Source organism: Heterodontus francisci, chromosome 19 (genome assembly GCF_036365525.1).
Source record: "Heterodontus francisci isolate sHetFra1 chromosome 19, sHetFra1.hap1, whole genome shotgun sequence".
NCBI lineage: Eukaryota > Metazoa > Chordata > Chondrichthyes > Heterodontiformes > Heterodontidae > Heterodontus > Heterodontus francisci.
The window spans coordinates 70,522,277-70,541,758 of record NC_090389.1 but is presented as its reverse complement, the minus strand read 5'-3'; the positions used below and the strand labels follow the sequence as shown (position 1 = coordinate 70,541,758).

At 41.4% G+C, this 19,482-nt stretch overlaps 2 protein-coding genes across 4 annotated transcripts in view; one reads left to right on the top strand and one right to left on the bottom strand.

Annotated features, from left to right (window-relative positions):
* aspn (asporin (LRR class 1)) overlaps positions 1-12,025 on the top strand; it is a 79,511-nt gene extending 67,486 nt beyond the window's left edge. For both annotated transcript variants that reach the window (XM_068051889.1, XM_068051888.1), the window contains exons 5-8: positions 3,369-3,482; positions 5,115-5,208; positions 8,669-8,807; positions 10,153-12,025. In XM_068051889.1, coding sequence (XP_067907990.1) covers positions 3,369-3,482; positions 5,115-5,208; positions 8,669-8,807; positions 10,153-10,350 — 545 coding nt within the window. In that variant the 3' untranslated portion in view covers positions 10,351-12,025. The remainder of the gene's footprint in view (positions 1-3,368; positions 3,483-5,114; positions 5,209-8,668; positions 8,808-10,152) is intronic.
* Positions 1-19,482, bottom strand: part of cenpp (centromere protein P) — a 392,661-nt gene that overhangs the window by 187,892 nt on the left and 185,287 nt on the right. The window lies entirely within an intron of this gene.

Sequence of the window (19,482 nt, the reverse complement as noted above, 5' to 3'; positions counted from 1 at the left end):
GCCCATCTCTAATTGCCCTTGAACTGAGTGGCTTGTTAGGACATTTCAGAGGGCATTTAAGAGTCAACCACATTGCCGTGGGTCTGGAATCACATGTAGGCCAGACCAGGTAAGGACAGCAGATTTCCTTCTCTAAAGGACATTCATGAATCAGGTGGGTTTTTATGACAATGGTTTCATAGTCACCATTAGACTAGCTTTTTTTTAAATTCCAGATTTATTAATTGAATTCAAATTTCATCATCTGCTGTGGTGGGATTCGAACCCATGTCCCGAGAGCATGAGCCTAGGTCTCTGGATTACTAGTCCAGTGACATTACCACGACACCACCACCTCCCCTTACTTTGAGCACCAAAACATTTTTTTAAAAATTTAATAAACTGGATTTGGAACATTTCAACAATGCTCTTACTTAAGTGACTGCCTTTAGTGGGAGCTTCATTCATTGCATGATTTGTTGTCATAAAAATTATGGCAGCCCGGAAGCACAGTGGGTTGGAGTCAAGAGCCAGAGTTAACAAATTTTAATCCCTCTTACGCACCAGTCTCATTGGGTGAGTGGAGGGTTTGGGGAAGGGGGTTAAAATCCTGGCAGTCAATTTCATAAATTAATAAATCTAAGGCAACAAATTCCTAATTTATAGGAACTTTGATTTATAAACCTGTCCTCCAGTTCACTCGTCTTGGTGTAGCAAAATAAAATTTTTTAAACCTATCCAGCAAATGTGACTTTTTACAACAATATTTGTTTTACTTTCCCAGGAATGTACTGTTGAGAGAACATTTACCTACCACTTAACCTTGCTAAGAGGAGCCCTAGCAAAACTGGAGTCAATGGGAATCAGGGGGAAAACTCTCCTCTGGTCGGAGTCATACCTAGCACAAAGGAAGATGGTTGTGGTTGTTGGAGGTCAATCATCATAGTCCCAGGACATCACTGCAGGATGTTCGCTAATGATTGCACAATGTTCAGCACCATTCACAACTCCTCAGATACTGAAGTAGCCCATGTCCATATGCAGAAAGACCTGGACAACATCCAGGCTTGGGCTGATAAGTGGCAAGTAACATTCACGCCATACAAGTACCAGGCAATGACCATCTCAAACAAGTGAGAATCTAACCATCTCCCCTTGACGCTCAATGGCATTATCATTGAATCTCCCACTATTAACATTCTGGGGGTCACCACTGACCAGAAACTGAATTGGACCAGCCACATAAAAGCTGTGGCTGCAAGAGTAGGTCAGAGGCTGGGAATTCTGTGGCAAGTAACTCACCTCCTGACTCCCCAATGCCCGTCCACCATTTACAAGGTACAGGTCAGAAGTGTGATGGAATACTCCCCACTTGCCTGGATCGGTGCAGCTCCAACAACATTCAAGAAGCTCAACACCATCCAGGACAAAGCAGCCCGCTTGAGTGGCACCCTATCCACCACCTTGAACATTCACTCCCTCCACCACCGACACACAGTGGCAGCAGTGTGTACCATCTACATGATTCACTGCAGCAACTCACCAAGCCTCCTTTGACAGCACCTTCCAAACCCATGACCTCTAGCACTTAGAAGGACAAGGGCAGCAGATGCATGGGAACACCACCATCTGCAGTTCCTCTCCAAGCAACACACCATCCTGACTTGGAACTAGATCGCTGTTCCTTCAATGTCACTGGATCAAACACCTGGAACTCTCTTCCTAACTGCACTGTTGGTGTACCTACACTCCAAGGACAGCAGCGGTTCAAAGAGGCAGCTCACCACACCTTCTCAAGGGCAATTAGGGATGGGCAATAAATGCTGGTCCAACCAGCGACGCCCATATCCCATGAGTGAATGAAAAAAAAATCTGACCTTACAGGGTTTATTGATGAAAATGTGTCCCAAAAAAGGGGGAAAATATTTTCTGTCCATATTAGTATCTTTACATGACCATTTCAAGTCCGAGGATTGCATCCAGAAGCAAAATGGATACTGATCCTTTCTGAGCTTCTGCTTTGCTTGTGTCCGCATCACAGACTAACATTTGTATTTCACCAACAGGGGCAGGTTGAAGAGGCAGGTCCCCAAGTCTACCTCAGCCAGAGCAGGAAATGAACCTGCGTTGTTGGCGTTATTCTGACACACTCGCCATCTAGCCAACTGAGCTAACCATGGACCTGCTGTATATGTCATTTAATTGGTTCTTTCCAGCGGAGTGATCCAATTTATAGGGTTTCCAAGAACCTATGTTTTGACCAGGAAAACATAGAATTAGAGATTTAAAAATTTGACTTTCCCCCCACAGAATATTATAGAATCACAGAATAGTACAGCACAGAAAGCGGCCATTTGGCCCACTGAGTTTACATCAATATTTTCTTTTATTTGGAGTTAAACTCAAAGGAATTTTTCTTGTGTGACAATATCCCTGGTTTAACTTTCCTCAAAGGAACTCTCTTCAGTTAACTTACTTATATTTTTTCATTAAGTTGTACTTTGACTTTGACAACTTCACAGTGTTCAAGTACTATCACATAGAAATATTTACAGCACAGAATGAGGCCATTCAGCCCATCGTGTCCATGCTAGTCAAAAAAGAGCTATCCTGTCTCATCCTCCCCCCCCCCCCCCTCCCCTTTCTGGCTCTTGGTCCATAGCTCTGTAGACTACAGCACCTAAAGTGCATATTCAAGTATTTTTTAATTTTGTTGTTCCATGTTGATTGAAAATATCTATCTTGTGTTACTAATGTCTGCTTCACAGTCATTAAAACACAATCTCATAGAATCTTACAGCACATAATTATGTTATTCAGCCCATCGTGCCTGTGCAGGCTCTTTGAAAGAGTTATCCAATTAGTCCCACGCCCCTGCACTTTCCCCTAGCCCTGCAATTCTTTCCTTTTAACGTATATTTCCAATTCCCTTTTGAAAATTACTACTGAATCTGCATCCACCATCCTTACAGGCAAAGCATTTCAGCACATAGCGACTCACTATTTAAAAAATAACTCGCCACTGATCCTTTTGCCAATTACCTTTAATCTGTCTCCTCTGGTTACTGGTCCTTCAGCCAATGGAACAGTTTCTCCTTAATTATTCTATCAAAACCCTTCATAATTTTGAACACCTCTATCAAATCTCCCCTTACCCTCTGCTTCTCCAGTCCGTCCAGGTATAACTGAAGTCTCTTATCCCTGGTACCATTCTAGTAAACCTCCTCTGCACCCCTCCAAAGTCCTCACATCCCCCATTGAAGTGTGTCCAGAATCTGGAAATAAAGCCGAGGATCCTATCTGCTATATTAATCTCTCAAATACGTCACAATAGTAAATGACCTTATATTGAAGCATAAATTGTTCATAACAAGTGCTTTTAATTGCAGAAATGAGTGGAAATCCGCTTGATGCTACTGGCATAGAACCTGATGCATTTGACGGGGTGATGAGACTGATTTACATACGAATTTCACAGGCAGAACTAACTTCAGTACCCAAGAGTAAGTTTATTTTATTATTTCATTTACTTTTGGTATCTCTATGTAGTAATGGACAGGTAGGGATAATCACAATGGTAGTGAATCAAGGTTTTTGGATGATATCAGAAATTGCAAGCACAAAGCTTCAGCAGTTTATAAATGGCTTTCTGCATCCAGAAACTGTACCTTGAAACTACATCCAAAATTCAGGCCTTCAATCAAACTTGCACATCTTAACTGAGGGAGCCTAATCAAGTTTTGACCAATTAATTAGAGCAGAGAAGAATCCAGCAAGAAAGGCATACACCTTCCATTAATAAACTACATTAAATGATGGAAGGAGGATGGCAGGAGAAAAGATAAGCAAACCAGGCAATCCAAGTCTTTCAGTCTTACATTAGTCTGGACTGGGTAGGGATTCTCTTCCTTGTAGGCCAGAAGTGAACCAAGTGTTCATTTACAGCAAATTGGCAGCTTTCATCATCATTTTATATGGTGCTAGCTCACAAATTTATTAAATTTATGATCTCTGGATTGCTAATCCAGCACCTTATTCACTACATTTCTGTCCCTAGTCAGCGCTGGGAAATTCAACATCTATTTCAGAAACCTTATGTCAAAACGTAAAAATAAAACATCTTTTGGCGATGATCAGCAGGATTTTTTTTCTGAAATGAGATTTTTTAAAATAGGTTTACTCACAGGAAATATTTCAGATTGATCTGATACACAACAGCTTCAGAACAGATGTTGTATCTGTGACAAGCTATTTAATTTAAATAAAAGCATCCAGTAGGTTTTGTTTGAATATATATTTGATTGTAGTTCTACTTGAGTTTAAAAGATCCTATAAAGTTTGAAAGCATATCTTAACTTGTCTTGTTCCAAGTCAGTAATCACTTGAAGCCAGCAGAGAAATTTTACATTAGTGAGAAAAATGATTTTTTGGATTGTATTCTAGATATTTTCATCTACACATCCCTACAATCTGAAGTTCACCCTTTTCCACTGAATAGCCAGGTAAATAATGGGGAGACTCAGACATTATAGCAAAGAATATTGACTCTGTATACCAGCTATTAGATATATCATGTGCTGCCATATAATTTACCTCTATTGGAAGGTTAATTGAATAGGTTTACTTATTAAAATTGAGAACTCAAGTCTTTAAATCAACAATTTATTTTATTTACATAAGACAAGTAAATGAACAGCAAACAATGTAACAGTAAAATATATATTTCTCTAACTTCTTTAACTACATGAAATGAAGATGTCACTCGCCTTCCCTCCAAACAAAAACTTGAAACAAAAGTTTACTTAATGTAACCTCAATCTAGCCTAGCTCCCTGCTAGTTCCAATACTGAAACTTTAAAAACACAGATTGCAGTTTGACCATTGTCTCCAAGACTGAAATTGGCTGCACATTCGTGTAATATGTAATCTCTGACTGTCAAGCTGCTCATCAGAAATCTCGAGCTATTCAATAACCATACACTCTTCTCAAAAGTCTCCGATGGAGAGATTTATCAAAGCCTCATCTCCAGGCCCAAGCCTTACCTCTGTTGTATGTCGAAGTGTCTAGAGATTGTTGGCACTTGGCCAACTATATCTGTGATTATTACTAATCATCCTCTAATTTTCACCTAAAGATCTACCTTCCAACCTGTATGAGCTGTACCTTGATCACAATAAGATTTCATCAATAGAACTTGAGGATTTCAGGCGATACAGAGACTTGTACAGGTAAAAAAATTGTTTAAAATAAAATTCAAATGTGATGTCAATTCATTAGAGATGTTATTTTGAATGTGCTTGTGAACCAAGAAGTTACAAAGGAAAGCACAACAACAACTTAATTAGAGAAGGAAGAGACTGGATCGCAGTATAGATTAACCACAATGGCTCAGATTTTGTGGTCAGTGACAAACAAATGGCATTTGCCGATGATTGCACTTACAGTCCCCCACATACTTTTGTTAGTTTTTTGCGCTGTAATTTGTGGTAATTAGAGAGCCAGAACAGCAGGGTGCACTTTTCAGTGGATTTGGGACCTGTGTAAACAGGGCAAGCACAGAATATCTCCTAATCAGATTAAAGAACCCTTCAGTGAGGCACGCAAATTCTAAACCAGGAACTGTAAATTAGAATTTAATTCAATGTAACATTATGTACAGGAAGCAAAATAGAGAGAAACAAAGCTGGGACTGAGATAAAAGAGACAGAAATAAAAAAAAAGTTTATAATTTTTTTGAAAATCTCCAACAATGGTTTAAATCTGAAGGAATGAAACTCGATGGGCTGCATTTTTCAAGCTTGCCGCCGATTTCGGCAGGCGGTCCGTCCCCGGCATCAGGCGCCACTGCACAGGCGCCAATGTCATTTTTAAAGGGCTTTGAGCCCATCACTTTAGTTTACATAATTAAAGACATATCTCTTTTAAATTTTATTTAAAAATTTAACGTAATGCTTCTTGCCCCTCTCCTACAGCACCTCCCCCCCCCCACCATGACCATACATTTAACTCCTTGCCCAATGACCAAAACGACCTTGTGTTCCTGACCTCCCCACCATCCCCCACAAAGTTTATGAACTTTTCACTTCAACCCCTTCCCACCATCCCCTCCACCTTGCTTTGACAATGCACCTCTCCCATCCCCCCCCAAATTGAAATACTTATCTGCTTCCACCACCCTACCAGCGTCCCGCATTGTTCTCCGAAGGCGCGGGAGTGCCGGCCGCTGGCATGAATATCGCACTGGGACCGACGGCGGGAGTGGGTAAGTATTTGATACATTACTTTACATAAATTAACAATCAAGCTTTGATCCCATAGCTGGCAATATGGGGCCAGGACTTCCCGATGTCCAGACCCATGGCAGGCCTCTCCTGGAGGTATTTTCCGTGCCCGCGCCCCCCCACCACCACCGTCATGACCCCCAACGTCGCTTGGGGAGGGGGGGGGGGGGGCTGTAAGAATTCACCCTGATATTTGTAAAAATAGATTTTCAGTGCCATACAAGAGTTTTGGCAGATATTCAGACATACCATGCCATTATAAATTCACCTACACTTAAATAGACCAGCCCTAACTTTTTCTGACATGTTTGGTGGATATCAAGTGGATAAGTACCCCAACGTCATGCCACAACATGTACATGAATGCAGAATTTCTCGGCAAGACACTGATACAGCGAAGCACGTGGCAAACAAGGCAACTCAGACAGCAGTATCCTGATTTCCACATTTAACTGCGCAAGTTCGCAGGTCAGAAGTTGCTGTCCAATTTACTCCTTAATAATGGCGAGCTCTGACAGCCGATAAGGGTTATAATTGGGATGAACTCGAGAAATTAAAATCCAATTCCTAAGCCCACAACCCAAAGTTGCCCACAGCTTAGCATAAATTGGTAGTCACACAAACAAAGTTTGTTGGTTTGGGAAATAGAACAATTCAAATGAATGCAAAGAGTTCTAATGAAGTGGGCGTTGGTAGAAAGAGTGCACCATTCCCCAGGTCTGATATTCCTCACCTTAACGGGCACAAAACGTTATTAAATATTTTAACCTGAAAAAGAAACAAATAAATTGCCCTTGCAACCAAAAAAAGTTTGCTTTTTACAACAGTTCACACATAAGATAAACTGTGTTTGACAAACGCAACAGAGCTTATGAAGTGATTGATTGGATAGATAAAGGGAATGCAGTAGATGTAGTATATATGGATTTTCAGAAGGCACAATATAAGGTATCTCACAAGAGACTTATTAGAAGAGATAATAGAAGGCATTTGATAAGGTGCCGCACCAAAGGTTAATACACAAATTAAGTTCACATGGGGTTAGGGGCAACTTATTAGCTTGGATAGAGGATGGGCTAACCAACAGAAAACAGAGAGTCGGGATAAATGGATCTTTGTCTGGTTGGCAAGATGTAACTAGTGGGGTGCCACAGAGTTCGGTGCTCGGACCCCAACTATTTACAATCTAAAAATTTACTTGGATGCAGGGGTAAAAGGTACTATAGCCAAATTTGCAGATGACACTAAAATAGGTGAGACAGTAAGTTGCAATGAAGAAATAAGAAATCGACAAATGGATATGGATAGATTAGATAAATGGGCCAAAATTTGGCAGATGGATTTTAACGTGGATAAGTGTGAGGTTATCCATTTTGGTCGGAAGAATAGAAAGGCAAATTATCTAAATGGAGAGAAATTTCAGAGTGCTCTGGGTGTCCTCGTGCATGAATCACAGAAAACTAGTTTTCAGGTACAGCAGGTGATAAGGAAGGCAAATGGAATTTTGGCATTTATTGCTAAAGGAATAAAGTATAAAAGTAAGAAAGTGTTGCTGCAGCTGTACAAGGCATTGGTGAGACCGCACCTGGAGTATTGCGTACAGTTTTGGTCCCCTTACTTGAGAAAGGATGTAGTTGCATTGGAGGCAGTTCAGAGGAGGTTCACTAGATTGATTCCAGAGATGAGGGGCTTGTCTTATGAAGAGAGATTGAGCAGTTTAGGCTTTTACTCTCTGGAGTTTATAAGAATGAGAGGAGATCTAATTAAGGTATATAAGATGATTAAGGGGATTGACAAAGTAGACGTAGAGAGGATGTTTCCTCTTGTGGGGCAATCTAGAACGAGAGGTCATAGTTTTAGGATAAGGGGTAGAAGACTTAAAACAGAGATGAGGAGAAATTACTTCTCTCAAAGGGTTGTGAATCTGTGGAATTCACTACCCCAGAGTGCATTGGATGCCGGTACATACGGTAAATTTGAGGAGACAGACAGATTTTTAATTAGAAATGGGTTGAAGGCTTATGGAGAACGGGCAGGAAAGTGGAGTTGAGGCCGAGATGAGATCAGCCATGATTGTATTGAATGGCAGAGCAGGCTCCAGGGGCTGAATTGCCTACTCCTGCTCCTAATTCCGATGTTCTTATAATCAATTTAAAGTGCCACCAAGCGCGTGAGGAGAGTAATCGACAAATGCAATGTCCTTTTCGGTCAGGTGGCATGCTGAGTTGTGACAGGTGAAGTATGACACCCCTGAGACTAACAATTCCTCTTACAGCATCACCTACAGGTGTAACCAATATCACAGGGAGTATAAAGGTGTTTTCCCCTGGGAATAACATGACAATTAAAGCTCTTTATGAAATGCATGCACAGTGTACAGAACAAATAGTCACTTCTCTTGTTACAGATTGGACTTGTCCCACAACCAAATTAAAGATATTGAAAATGGAAGCTTAGCATATCTTACTAATTTAAGACAGATTCATTTGGAGAACAACAAAATTAAGAAAGTTCCTGTCAGTATAAAGGAACTGAAGTTTCTGCAGGTAAATAATAAATTATTCCATAGATTTGTATATTTTATACTAATTGCACATTTTTGTACAATAAATGTGAAAAACTAGAGAATTTTGTGAAAGGAAAAAAGGATAAACAAAACACGAAAATGTGATTTTGCAAACCAACAGAATTAGGTTTTGGGGAGGAAAATCCTTTATGGGTAAATTATTATTATTATGCTCTACTGAGCTGACAATGTTAAAAGAAGTATCAATCAAGCCACCAGTGGCGGAAGGAGGGGGGAATCACATGATGCTGGTGGCTGTCAGATCAATCATGACTGCACAGTACACGGTTAATGGACCAGATTTGCATGTTCGTAATCTCCTCCTGCTCCAACACTGTTTAAGATCAAAATTGATTCCCATTCCAATCATTCTGTCTCCTAAACACCCAGCATTCCTGTTTTATTTATTTATAGATACAGCACTGAACCAGGCCCTTCGGCCCACCGAGTCTGTGCCGACCAACAACCACCCATTTATACTATCACTACAGTAACCCCATATTCCCTACCACCTACCTACACTAGGGGCAATTTACAACGGCCAATTTACCTATCACCTGCAAGTCTTTGGCTGTGGCAGGAAACCGGAGCACCCGGCGAAAACCCATGCGGTCACAGGGAGTACTTGCAAATTCCACACAGGCAGTACCCAGAATCGAACCCGGGTCCCTGGAGCTGTGAGGCTGCAGTGCTAACCACTGCGCCACTGTGCCGCAGGAGATTTTTTTTAAAAAGGATTTTGTTACTTCTGTCACTTAAACCTTTTCCAAGTGGGGCACGTATCAGGTAATTAAGCTGAGAAAAGAAACAGCAGCAGCTTATTGAATTCCCTTTGGATGGCAAGGATGTGCTGACTAGCAGACATAACTGACAAATTCTGGCCAATAATCAGCAATAAGGTGGATACAATTGGAAGCAATAAATGAGTTTAGTAATCCAGGATGGAGACGTGCAGAGACAAGTTTAAATTACACACATCAGTTTTTACAACTTATTGAAGCAATCAAAAGGAGTGAAATCTGACTTGAGAACAAAACAAAGCTGAAAAAAGTCTGAATTCCTTGATAGGCCTTAAAGTAATCCCTTGAAGTTCACACAATTCATGAATTCTTAACAGCCAAAAAGTAGTGATATGGAATAGATTTCTGCTCAGGTTCTAAGTAGTAGTCTGAGTCTGTTATCTGCAATACTTTCCTTGCTGGGAATCAAATGGTGCTTAATTTTATTAAAGTAAGCTCAAACAAAATGAATACTAAATGCCCATGACTAGATTTTTACAATGCATAAACATAGATTTCAGCTTTTTTAAAACCTTTTTTAAACAGGCAGTATATCTTCATAATAACAATATTAGCAAAATTGAAGTAGACGACTTCTGTCCAAAGGAATCAAGCATTAAGAAGATGCACTATAGTGGAATCAGTCTTTTCGGCAATCCAGTGAAGCACTGGGAAATTCAACCAGCTTCTTTTCGATGTGTCTCTGGTGCTTATGGAGTGCAGTTTGGAAATTTCAGAAAATAAACAATGTATACATGCATTATTCCTCAGTTAAAGAATATGGAGCTTGAAATTCCTTTCAACAAAAACAGGAAAAACATGTTTTCCTCCACAATTAACAACTTGCAAAATCATGGGAATGCATGGCTTCTCAAGTGTCATTTCAAAGAATCTGAATTTGTCAGCAGGTTGTTAAAAGAGGAATTTCACTTCAAGTACCTGTTCCAATAAAATACTTCCCTTGGTGCTTACTAAATGGATAGGATCAGCACTAATTACATAACTTTGATGCGTTTTAAGTTTAAAAAAAAGTCAATTAAATACAATGCAATGTTTCCTTTCAGTTCTGGATAAGGCCCTGTGTTACTGTAACTTCTGACTGTATAGGCAAATGTTGCCTCTCCATCTCCCATCCCAAATTGAAACAAGTCCACTGTGTCAATAAGGTAGCTGATTTCATTCCAATTCACAGTGCAATTTTGGTGTCTCAGTTGTCGAGGTGTCCAATGCATAGATTGAATCAAAAGTGGTCAGCTTGCTCAACAGTGTTTATTTTTACTTTACCGAACCAAGGAACCAGGCATCATTTGAATTCCATCACAGTCTACTCTTGATTCAAAGTATCTGATATTTCATTTTTTTACTAATAAATTTGTACTTTTTCTATTCAATTCACATTGCTAAATGCAAATATTTGGATAATTCAAAGCTCTTACATGCAAAAGTGGCTTTGCATTATCAGGAGAGAACTGTATTACCTATTTAAATTAACTTCTTAATTTGAAATTTCCAATCCCATTTATTTCGTGTTTGCCTGTTAGCAGTAGAAGGATATTATATATTTATATTTAAACATTGTTCTAATGTTCAATTTTTTTTAAAAAGGACATCTTTTTAACATTACTTCAACATTATCCAAGTAGTTCTCAGAACTATAATGTGTGAAACAGTAATAAGAGATGTGGTGGAATAATTGTACAAGGGCAAGGGAAACAAATGCAGGGTAACCTGGTAGCTTCCACAAAACAGTTCAGCATGCATACTGTTATCTAACTGCAACAGCCAATGACTTTACCAAACAATCATAATCACAGAAGTTTTTGAACACTCCTTTTCCAACCAAACAAAGGCATTTAATATAAAGGAAAATAGTAAATCTTTAGATTTGGCCATGATCTGTGGTCCCACATTAAATACTTACAATGCCACCTAGTAGTGTTTAATAATGCTTGTACTTGTAATAATAACATGGAGGTTAATTTTGCTGTTACTTTCAACCTCCTAATTATATTTCTACTGCTTTTCATTATCAGCAAAATGTTTTTTGCCTATCAATAACCAGAAGCGATTTATAATAATAGTTAAATAAATGCCTTGGCTTCTCCCTGGTTATTATAGTGGTAGCTTTGAGTTTTATGAATAGTACTCTGACGCTACATGCTTGCATGATTGTTCTGCAATGAACCCCCTGTATGTATATACATGTAACTGTTTGTTTTGTATTTCCTTAGATTATTTGCATTTTGAATACCTTTGGTAAAATGTTGGGAAAGTCAACTTGGAAAAAAATTTGCTTAAAAATTTTCACTTGAAAATCTCTCACACATACCATGATAAAAAACATAACGTGGTCAATTATCACGAGAATCACAAAAAATAATTTAATATCAGATGTATTGTAATGACATATCAAATAGAAGAATGCTTTTGTTAGTCTTTTTATGTAATTATTTTTACTTAATAAAGAACCATTTAACAATCAGCTACCGAGTACTTTTCTGAGAAAAACATGGCTATGCGAATATCAGATTTTGGATCAAAGGTTATCTAACTAACATAATTAAAATTGAGTTTTTATTGTGTCTTTATAGGCAGCATTCATTTTCACAGCTGAAGCCGTCAGTGCAATGCTTCAGTTTTTATTTGGCCCTGCATAGATTTACGATTAGTCGCTAATGCAAAAGGCTTTTTGGCAGAGGATGAGATGGAGACAGTCTACTCCCTTGAATCTGCCTCCGGCTGAGATGCCAATGGTTTCTGTTCTCATTTTGGAGGTGCCTGTGGGGGCATCATGTCTCCTGCCACGCCTGCATCATTGCTGGGGCAGCCTCCGTCACATGGCTCTGTGGTATGATGGTTCCTGTCGGAGGGGACGAGGAGCCGAAAGGTGATGCAAAAGGGGTTGCTTCTTCATCTGCCTCAATCCTTTCCTGGCGCCCTGGGATGCTGGATGAGGCCACAGACTGGGATGCAGCTGGCATCCACTCCGAACGTCTCAGCGCCGTCAGCAGCACTGAACGGGCAATGCTACAGAGCGTTTCATTCTTTCTGCGTATATCAGCACACTGCTCATGCATCCAGAGTGGTGCTGCATATTGCTCTCCAAGAGGTTGCCCAATATCTCAATGGAGGAGCTCCTGAGCTTTAAGCCCTGAGTCATGATGAAGCACACCATGGCTCTTTAGGCCTCAGGGATCTCTGACAAACAGGAACGTATCTGCCTCTAATTCTCAAGGAAGAGCTTCCTTGTTTGTGACACCTGAAGCACAGCATCTTTACCCAGCGAAGCATCGCAGTGTCTGCCCTCGTCCTCTCAGGGGGGAGTGCCCACAGCTGATTCTGCCTCACGTTCCTCCTCCTATTCACCCATGATGTGAGATTCGCCCAGTGCTCTCTGTTCTAAGATAGTTTATGGCCCAATCAACATGAGTGCGTCTGTGCTGGTGGAAGGTGCTGAGGAATAATGTGATGGTGCTGGCTCTAGTAGTGCTCTCCCCTCCAAAGAGGATGGCGACATCTGTCCTTCGACACGCGCTCCACCTCAGCTACTGGCCCTACAGGAGACATAAGAAGGTGGTTTTGAGAACTCGGGCTACTCAGCGTGCGCCCCCAACACAACCAACCCCATAACAGACACTGGCTAAAGAGCCAAAGCGCGCATTAGATAACAGTCTCCTGCTTGCCCTTTGTCCCAAGGTAGAGTTATCAAATGACCCTGTTGATCTTGGCCTCCCATCTCCACAACGCCCACAGACTGGTGTGTCAGCACACTGGCAATATCCAGCGCCACATACTCCATTGGCATAAGACTGTGCAACTCGGGCACACCAAGTCATTCTGGCATTCACGGGCATTGTGGGCTCATTTTTCCTGCAGGATGGAGGACAGAAAGATTCAAGAGTAGGATGCCCTCCCTTGTTTATTCCAGCATGACATTCACATGAACTGCCGCTCTCCTCAGTGATGCCCCCTTCTGAATATCACCCCATTTGTGAGGTTGGCTGCTGTCTTAGTGATACAACTGGCCACTTGATCTGACAATGTTAGGAGACCTATGGACAGACAGTACAGTTCACCTACATTTTGCTGGATACAGAGTTCGACACCTGGCACCTGGGTGCCTCTTGCCACTTAGCTTTCCAGACCTTACGAGGTCATTGAATCTGTTCCAGCATTGGACCCACGTCATTTGGGTCACTCCTCTGACGCTGACCTCACTTGCTACCTCCATCTATGGTTTGGCGGGTTCCTTCTCCCCTTCCATCACTGTTTGTGGAGGGCCCCTGCTGCTCCATTTCTTCAGCGAGTGGCAAGTCTAGCCATGGCTGCTGCTCACCTTTTCAAAGGGCCCTCCTTCACCCAGTCTCACCTACATACTGGTCCCGATGCCACCTATTGGACAAATTTCTCACCCCTGGCCAATTACTGCTTTTGCATTTGAAAATAGCACTGCATGAGCAATTGTGTCACAGAGTGGGGTCAGGACCTGGAAATGATCCGAGCGTTGGGTTCCCGATCCTGGAATGCAAATTCAGGCCATTAAGTTTATAATACCTCGCCCTATCCCTTATGCAAAAATACATCACTTCACACGTCTCTGTATTAAATTCCATCTGCCACCCGCCTGCCCCTTCTGTTAGCCTATCTATGTCCTGTTGCAGCTGATTGGTGTCATCCTCACTGTTTGTCACACCTCCAAGTTGGGGATCATTGGCAAAGTTTGAAATTTTACTCTGTATTCCAATATCCAAGCCATTTATATATGTCAAACAAAGCAGAGGTTCTAGATTAGATTAGATTAGAGATACAGCACTGAAACAGGCCCTTCGGCCCACCGAGTCTGTGCCGACCATCAACCACCCATTTATACTAATCCTACACTAATCCCATATTCCTACCAAACATCCCCACCTGTCCCTATATTTCCCTACCACCTACCTATACTAGTGACAATTTATAATGGCCAATTTACCTATCAACCTGCAAGTCTTTTGGCTTGTGGGAGGAAACCGGAGCACCCGGAGAAAACCCACGCAGACACAGGGAGAACTTGCAAACTCCACACAGGCAGTACCCGGAATCGAACCCAGGTCCCTGGAGCTGTGAGGCTGCGGTGCTAACCACTGCGCCACTGTGCCGCCCGATGGTGAGCCTTGCGGAACACCACGGTCTACCATCTCCTGTCTGAAAAACAATTATTTATCGTGACATGCTGCCTTTTTGTCCTTAAGCCAAAAATTTTTATCCAAGCTGACAATGACCCATGAGCCTACATTTTGTAAACCAGCCTTTTATGTGGTACTTAGTCAAACATTTTCTTAAAATCCATATAAACAACACCCACTGCATTCCATTTATCAACCTTCTGTTACTTCATTAAAAAATTCAATTAAACTAGTCAAATGTGATCTGCCTTTCACAAATCCATGCTGGCTCTCCCCAATTACAATCATAGAAAGTTTATGGCACAGAAAGAGGCCACTCGGTCAATTGTGTCTGCGCCGACCAAAAAACGAGACACCCAGTCTAATCGCACCTTCCAGCATTTGGTCCATAGCCCTGCAGGGTACACACTTGAGGTACATAATTAACTCAAATCTTTCCAAGTGCCTGTTAATTTCTTTCCCTAATCAATATTTCTAAAACTTACTCACCACTAATGTTAAACCAATTGGCCTGTGGTCACCAGGAATGTCCTTACACTCTTTCTTGAACAAGGGTGTCACATTTGCCACTTTCCAATCCTCTGGTGCCCCTCCAATATCTAGGGAAGATTGAAAAATTAAGGCAAGTCCTCCTGCTATCACCACTCCCAATTCCCTTAGCAACCTGGGGTACAAACTATCTGGACAAAGTGACTTATCCACTCGAAGCATAGTCAACCTTTCCAGTACGTCCTGCCTATCAATTTTCAACCCATCCATTACCCTCTACCATCTCCGCTTCTATTGATATTTTGTGAGCATCCTCTTCCTTAGTAAACACTGATACTAAGTACTCATTAAGTATTCTAGCCATGCCCTGCACCTCTAAGCATACATCACCTTCTCTCTCCCGAATAAGGCCACCCCGCCTCTTACTACCAGATTACTATTTACGTGCTGGTAGAAGATTTTTGGGTTCCCTTTTATGTTAACTGCCATTCTACTCTCATGTCTTTGTTAGTCTTAGTTTCCTCTTCACCTCCCTCTCAGCTTAATGTATTTGGTCTGGTTCTCACTTGAAGAATTCATCTGACATGTATCATAGACCCTCTTTTTTGTTTCATCACATTCCCTATCTCCCTCATCATCTAAGGAGCCCTGGCTTTGGTTCCCCTGGCTTTTCCTCCTGTTGGAATGTACTTACCCTGGACCAGAAACATATCCTCCTTAAAGATCACCCATTGTTGTGTTACCGTTTTTCCTGTCAATCTTTGGTTCCATTTTACCATGGCGAGATCCCCTTTCATTCCACTGGTTAGTTCTCTCCCAATTTAGAAGTTCTACTTTAGATTATTCCTTCCTCTTCTCAATTACTAATCTAAACATTATGATACTGTTAAGAAGTGCTTTGATTTTCTTTTGTTAAGTATATGTTTTTAGGACTTATATTTAAATTGTGGAGATAGATTTGTGGAGAAGGCTGAAGATTTCATAGATCTGGATTTTGTTGACGACAGTTCATTGAAAGGACACTGAGACGTTGTTTAAAAACAGACTTGCTAGAAGTCATGTGCTTTAAGCAATAAATAACAGAAACTTCAGTGATCTCCGAAAGATGTTTACAGAGAAGTGACAGGTCAAGATTTATAGGGATCAGGAGGCTTGATTCTTGAGATATTGTTTTTGGCTTCACTTTGGACTGAGTGTTGGAGTGTGAACTGTTTGAAGATAGTTGAAGAAAACCAGCTAAGAGAGCAGCCACCACCAGCTCACCCTCTTCCATCTCTTTAAGAACTTCCTGAGAATCAAGTGTAAGAAGCGGAGAAACTGATACTGCATTTCCCCTAAAAAGTGTGTTAGAAACTCCTGATGCCACATGTCTCCTGGAAAGCCTGTCAAACTGATCCTTAACATAGCCTGAAAAGAGCTGCTCTAGAAAGATCCCAATGACAACCGTCTTAGCGTATTTGGGATGCCAGACCAAAAAAGGGACAACTGACATCTTTCCATATCTTCTCTTTTTTCTTCAAGAATCATCAAGTATTTGGTCAAAGCATTCCTTTTTGTTTTTTTTTGTAACAGACCTCCACAGAGAACATTTCTAGATTTTTTTCAGTGTGTGTATGAGTTTGTGCGTGGGGAATTTAAAAAGGAAACTTTCATATTTTAATCTGCGTGTTAATGCTTTGCTTCATCACTGGATAAGTCTTGTTTGATGATAAACTGATAATTTTGTTGTTTATTAAAGAAACCTGGTTGGTGTATTTTATTCTGGGATAAAAAAAATAGAATATATGATTGGCTGTATCGGCAACTGGGTAAACAGTTAAATATATGTTGTGACCTGTGGAAAAGTGTAATTAGAAAAGATAGTGCACTCCTCCCGCTTCGTTCGTAACAATACCATAATCACTCTTACCCAATCGTTACCCCCACTTTCCAGGAGAAATGCAGCATCAGTTTCTCTACTTCTTACACTTCATTCTGAGATACTTAGTTCACTTGGCCCACCTCATTCCCCAGCACCAGATCCAGCAACGTTTCCTTCCTAGTTGGACCAAGGATATACTGGTCAAGGAAATCCACCTGAAAGCATTTCAGAAATTCCTCCCCCCTCCTTTCCATTTACACTAACATTACCCCAGTTGATATTTGGCCAATTAAAGTCCCCCAATATTACCACTCTATAGTTCCTGCACATCTCTGGGATTTCCCTCCAGATTTGCTCCACTATCTCTCTCTTACTATTTGGAGGCCGAGAGAATATGCTAAGTAGCTAGATCATACCCTTTTAGTTTCTCAACTCTAACCAAATGGATTCTGTCCCTGTCCATAAAGAACATCCTCTCTTTCCAACACCACAATGTCTTCCCTAATCAGTACCACCATCCCACCTGGCTTTTTACTTTCCCTATCTTTACTGAACACTTTGTATCCTTGCATATTAAAGCATCCAGTCTTCTCTATTTTTAAGCCACGTTTCCATTATTGCCACGACATCATATTCCCACACAGTTATTTGTGCTTGTAGCTCACCAGCCATATTCGACACACTTCGTATGTTTACATTGTTGGCATCCTACCATCAACAAATGATGATGGAGAGATGATGAAAGATGATGGACACACAACAAACAATCCATTTAGTTGGGTGTCTTCTCTTGGTGTACCTTTGCTGATGGCTGTGAAGGCCAATCCTTCAAAGGCAGGTTCTGTCACAAGTACTGCACTTGAAGCTGCCAAGTGACGCTGTGAGTTGCTGTTTTTGATATTGGTGCCTGTTGCCAAAATGCTGTAGCAACTGGTCATCATGGTAGTGCATACCAGTCCACAGGATGTGTTGCCATTTCCCTCTTTCACCAGCTAGTAACTCGCAGGTGCAACAGTCGACATTTACGGCCTTCATGTCACGCCTGCAAGCATCCTTGAAGCGGAGCTCTGGGTGCCCCACCGATAGTCTGGCCCCAGCCACCTCGCCATGCAGAGGGCCCTTGGTTATGCGATGTCTTCCATCTTGCGGACGTGTCCTATCCACCAAAGCCGCCTCTCTTTGATTAATGCCAACACACTTGGGAGCTCTGCCTTTGAGAGGACTGCCACATTTGTGATTTTGTCCTGCCAGGATATACCCATAATGTACTGCAGACAGCAAAGTTGGAAATTAGTGAGCTTCTTTTCCTGGTGGCTTTAGATTGCCCATCTTCCACAGCCACAGAGCAAGGTGCTGAGCACACAGGCCTTATAAACCCAAGGATCCTAAGGGTCAACTTGGTGTTATCCCATGCGCATTTCGCAAGTCGGCCAAAGGTGCTGGCTGCTTTCCTTATGCGTGTATCGAGCTCTGCACCAAGGGGCAGATTGTCTGTCACCGTGGACCCAAGGAAGCAGAATCTGCTAACCACTTCCAGTGGGTTATTATTTTGTGTGATCAGGAGTGGAGATGCAACACCTTGTCCCATGACTATGGTTTTCTTGACGCTTATAGTCAAGGAGAACAAGTTGCAAGCATGGGAGAGACTGTCCATGAGTCTTTGTAGCTGAGTTTCCACGAGTGAAAGTGTATTATCATTAGCGTACAGGAGTTCTCTGACCACGATGCAACGTCTTCGCTTTCAGCCTTGATAGATTGTAGTGCTTGCCATCTGACCTAGTATGCAAGTAGACTTCTTCCATAACTGCAGAAAAGGCAATGGTCAGGAGCATGGAGAAAAAGATACCAAACAGAGTGGGGGTTAGGACACAACCCTGTCTCACTCCATTCTTCACTCCAAAAACTGTTAGAAGTGGAATCATAAAACTGAACATACATGCATTCTAAACCTTCCTTTGTATTCCTCGTAGTCTTTCTTAGCCTACTCCAATTTAATATGCTACTACTTTTTTCTCTAGTCCTATCCAACACTGTCACTCTTCTATACCTGACTGCTCTTTTCTATTTCTATATGCTGGTGCCCATCACGCAGCCAATTTTGTTTAAACCCTCCCCAACCACACCAAATTGTAATAGATGTCTAAACCTGAAAAGGTGAAAAAGTATCACCACCTGAGTAAAGTATTTGTGCTGAGGAGAATCAGGCACTCTCTGGATCTTGTGTAGCTCTCATAACAATATTCCTCAACCTCACCACACCACTGTAGAACCACTTCCTCACCAGTCATTCTTATGCTTTCACTATAACACCACCAATTAGTGGCAAACTATGGGTTGTTCTGTGCTGTGAATTCATGCATA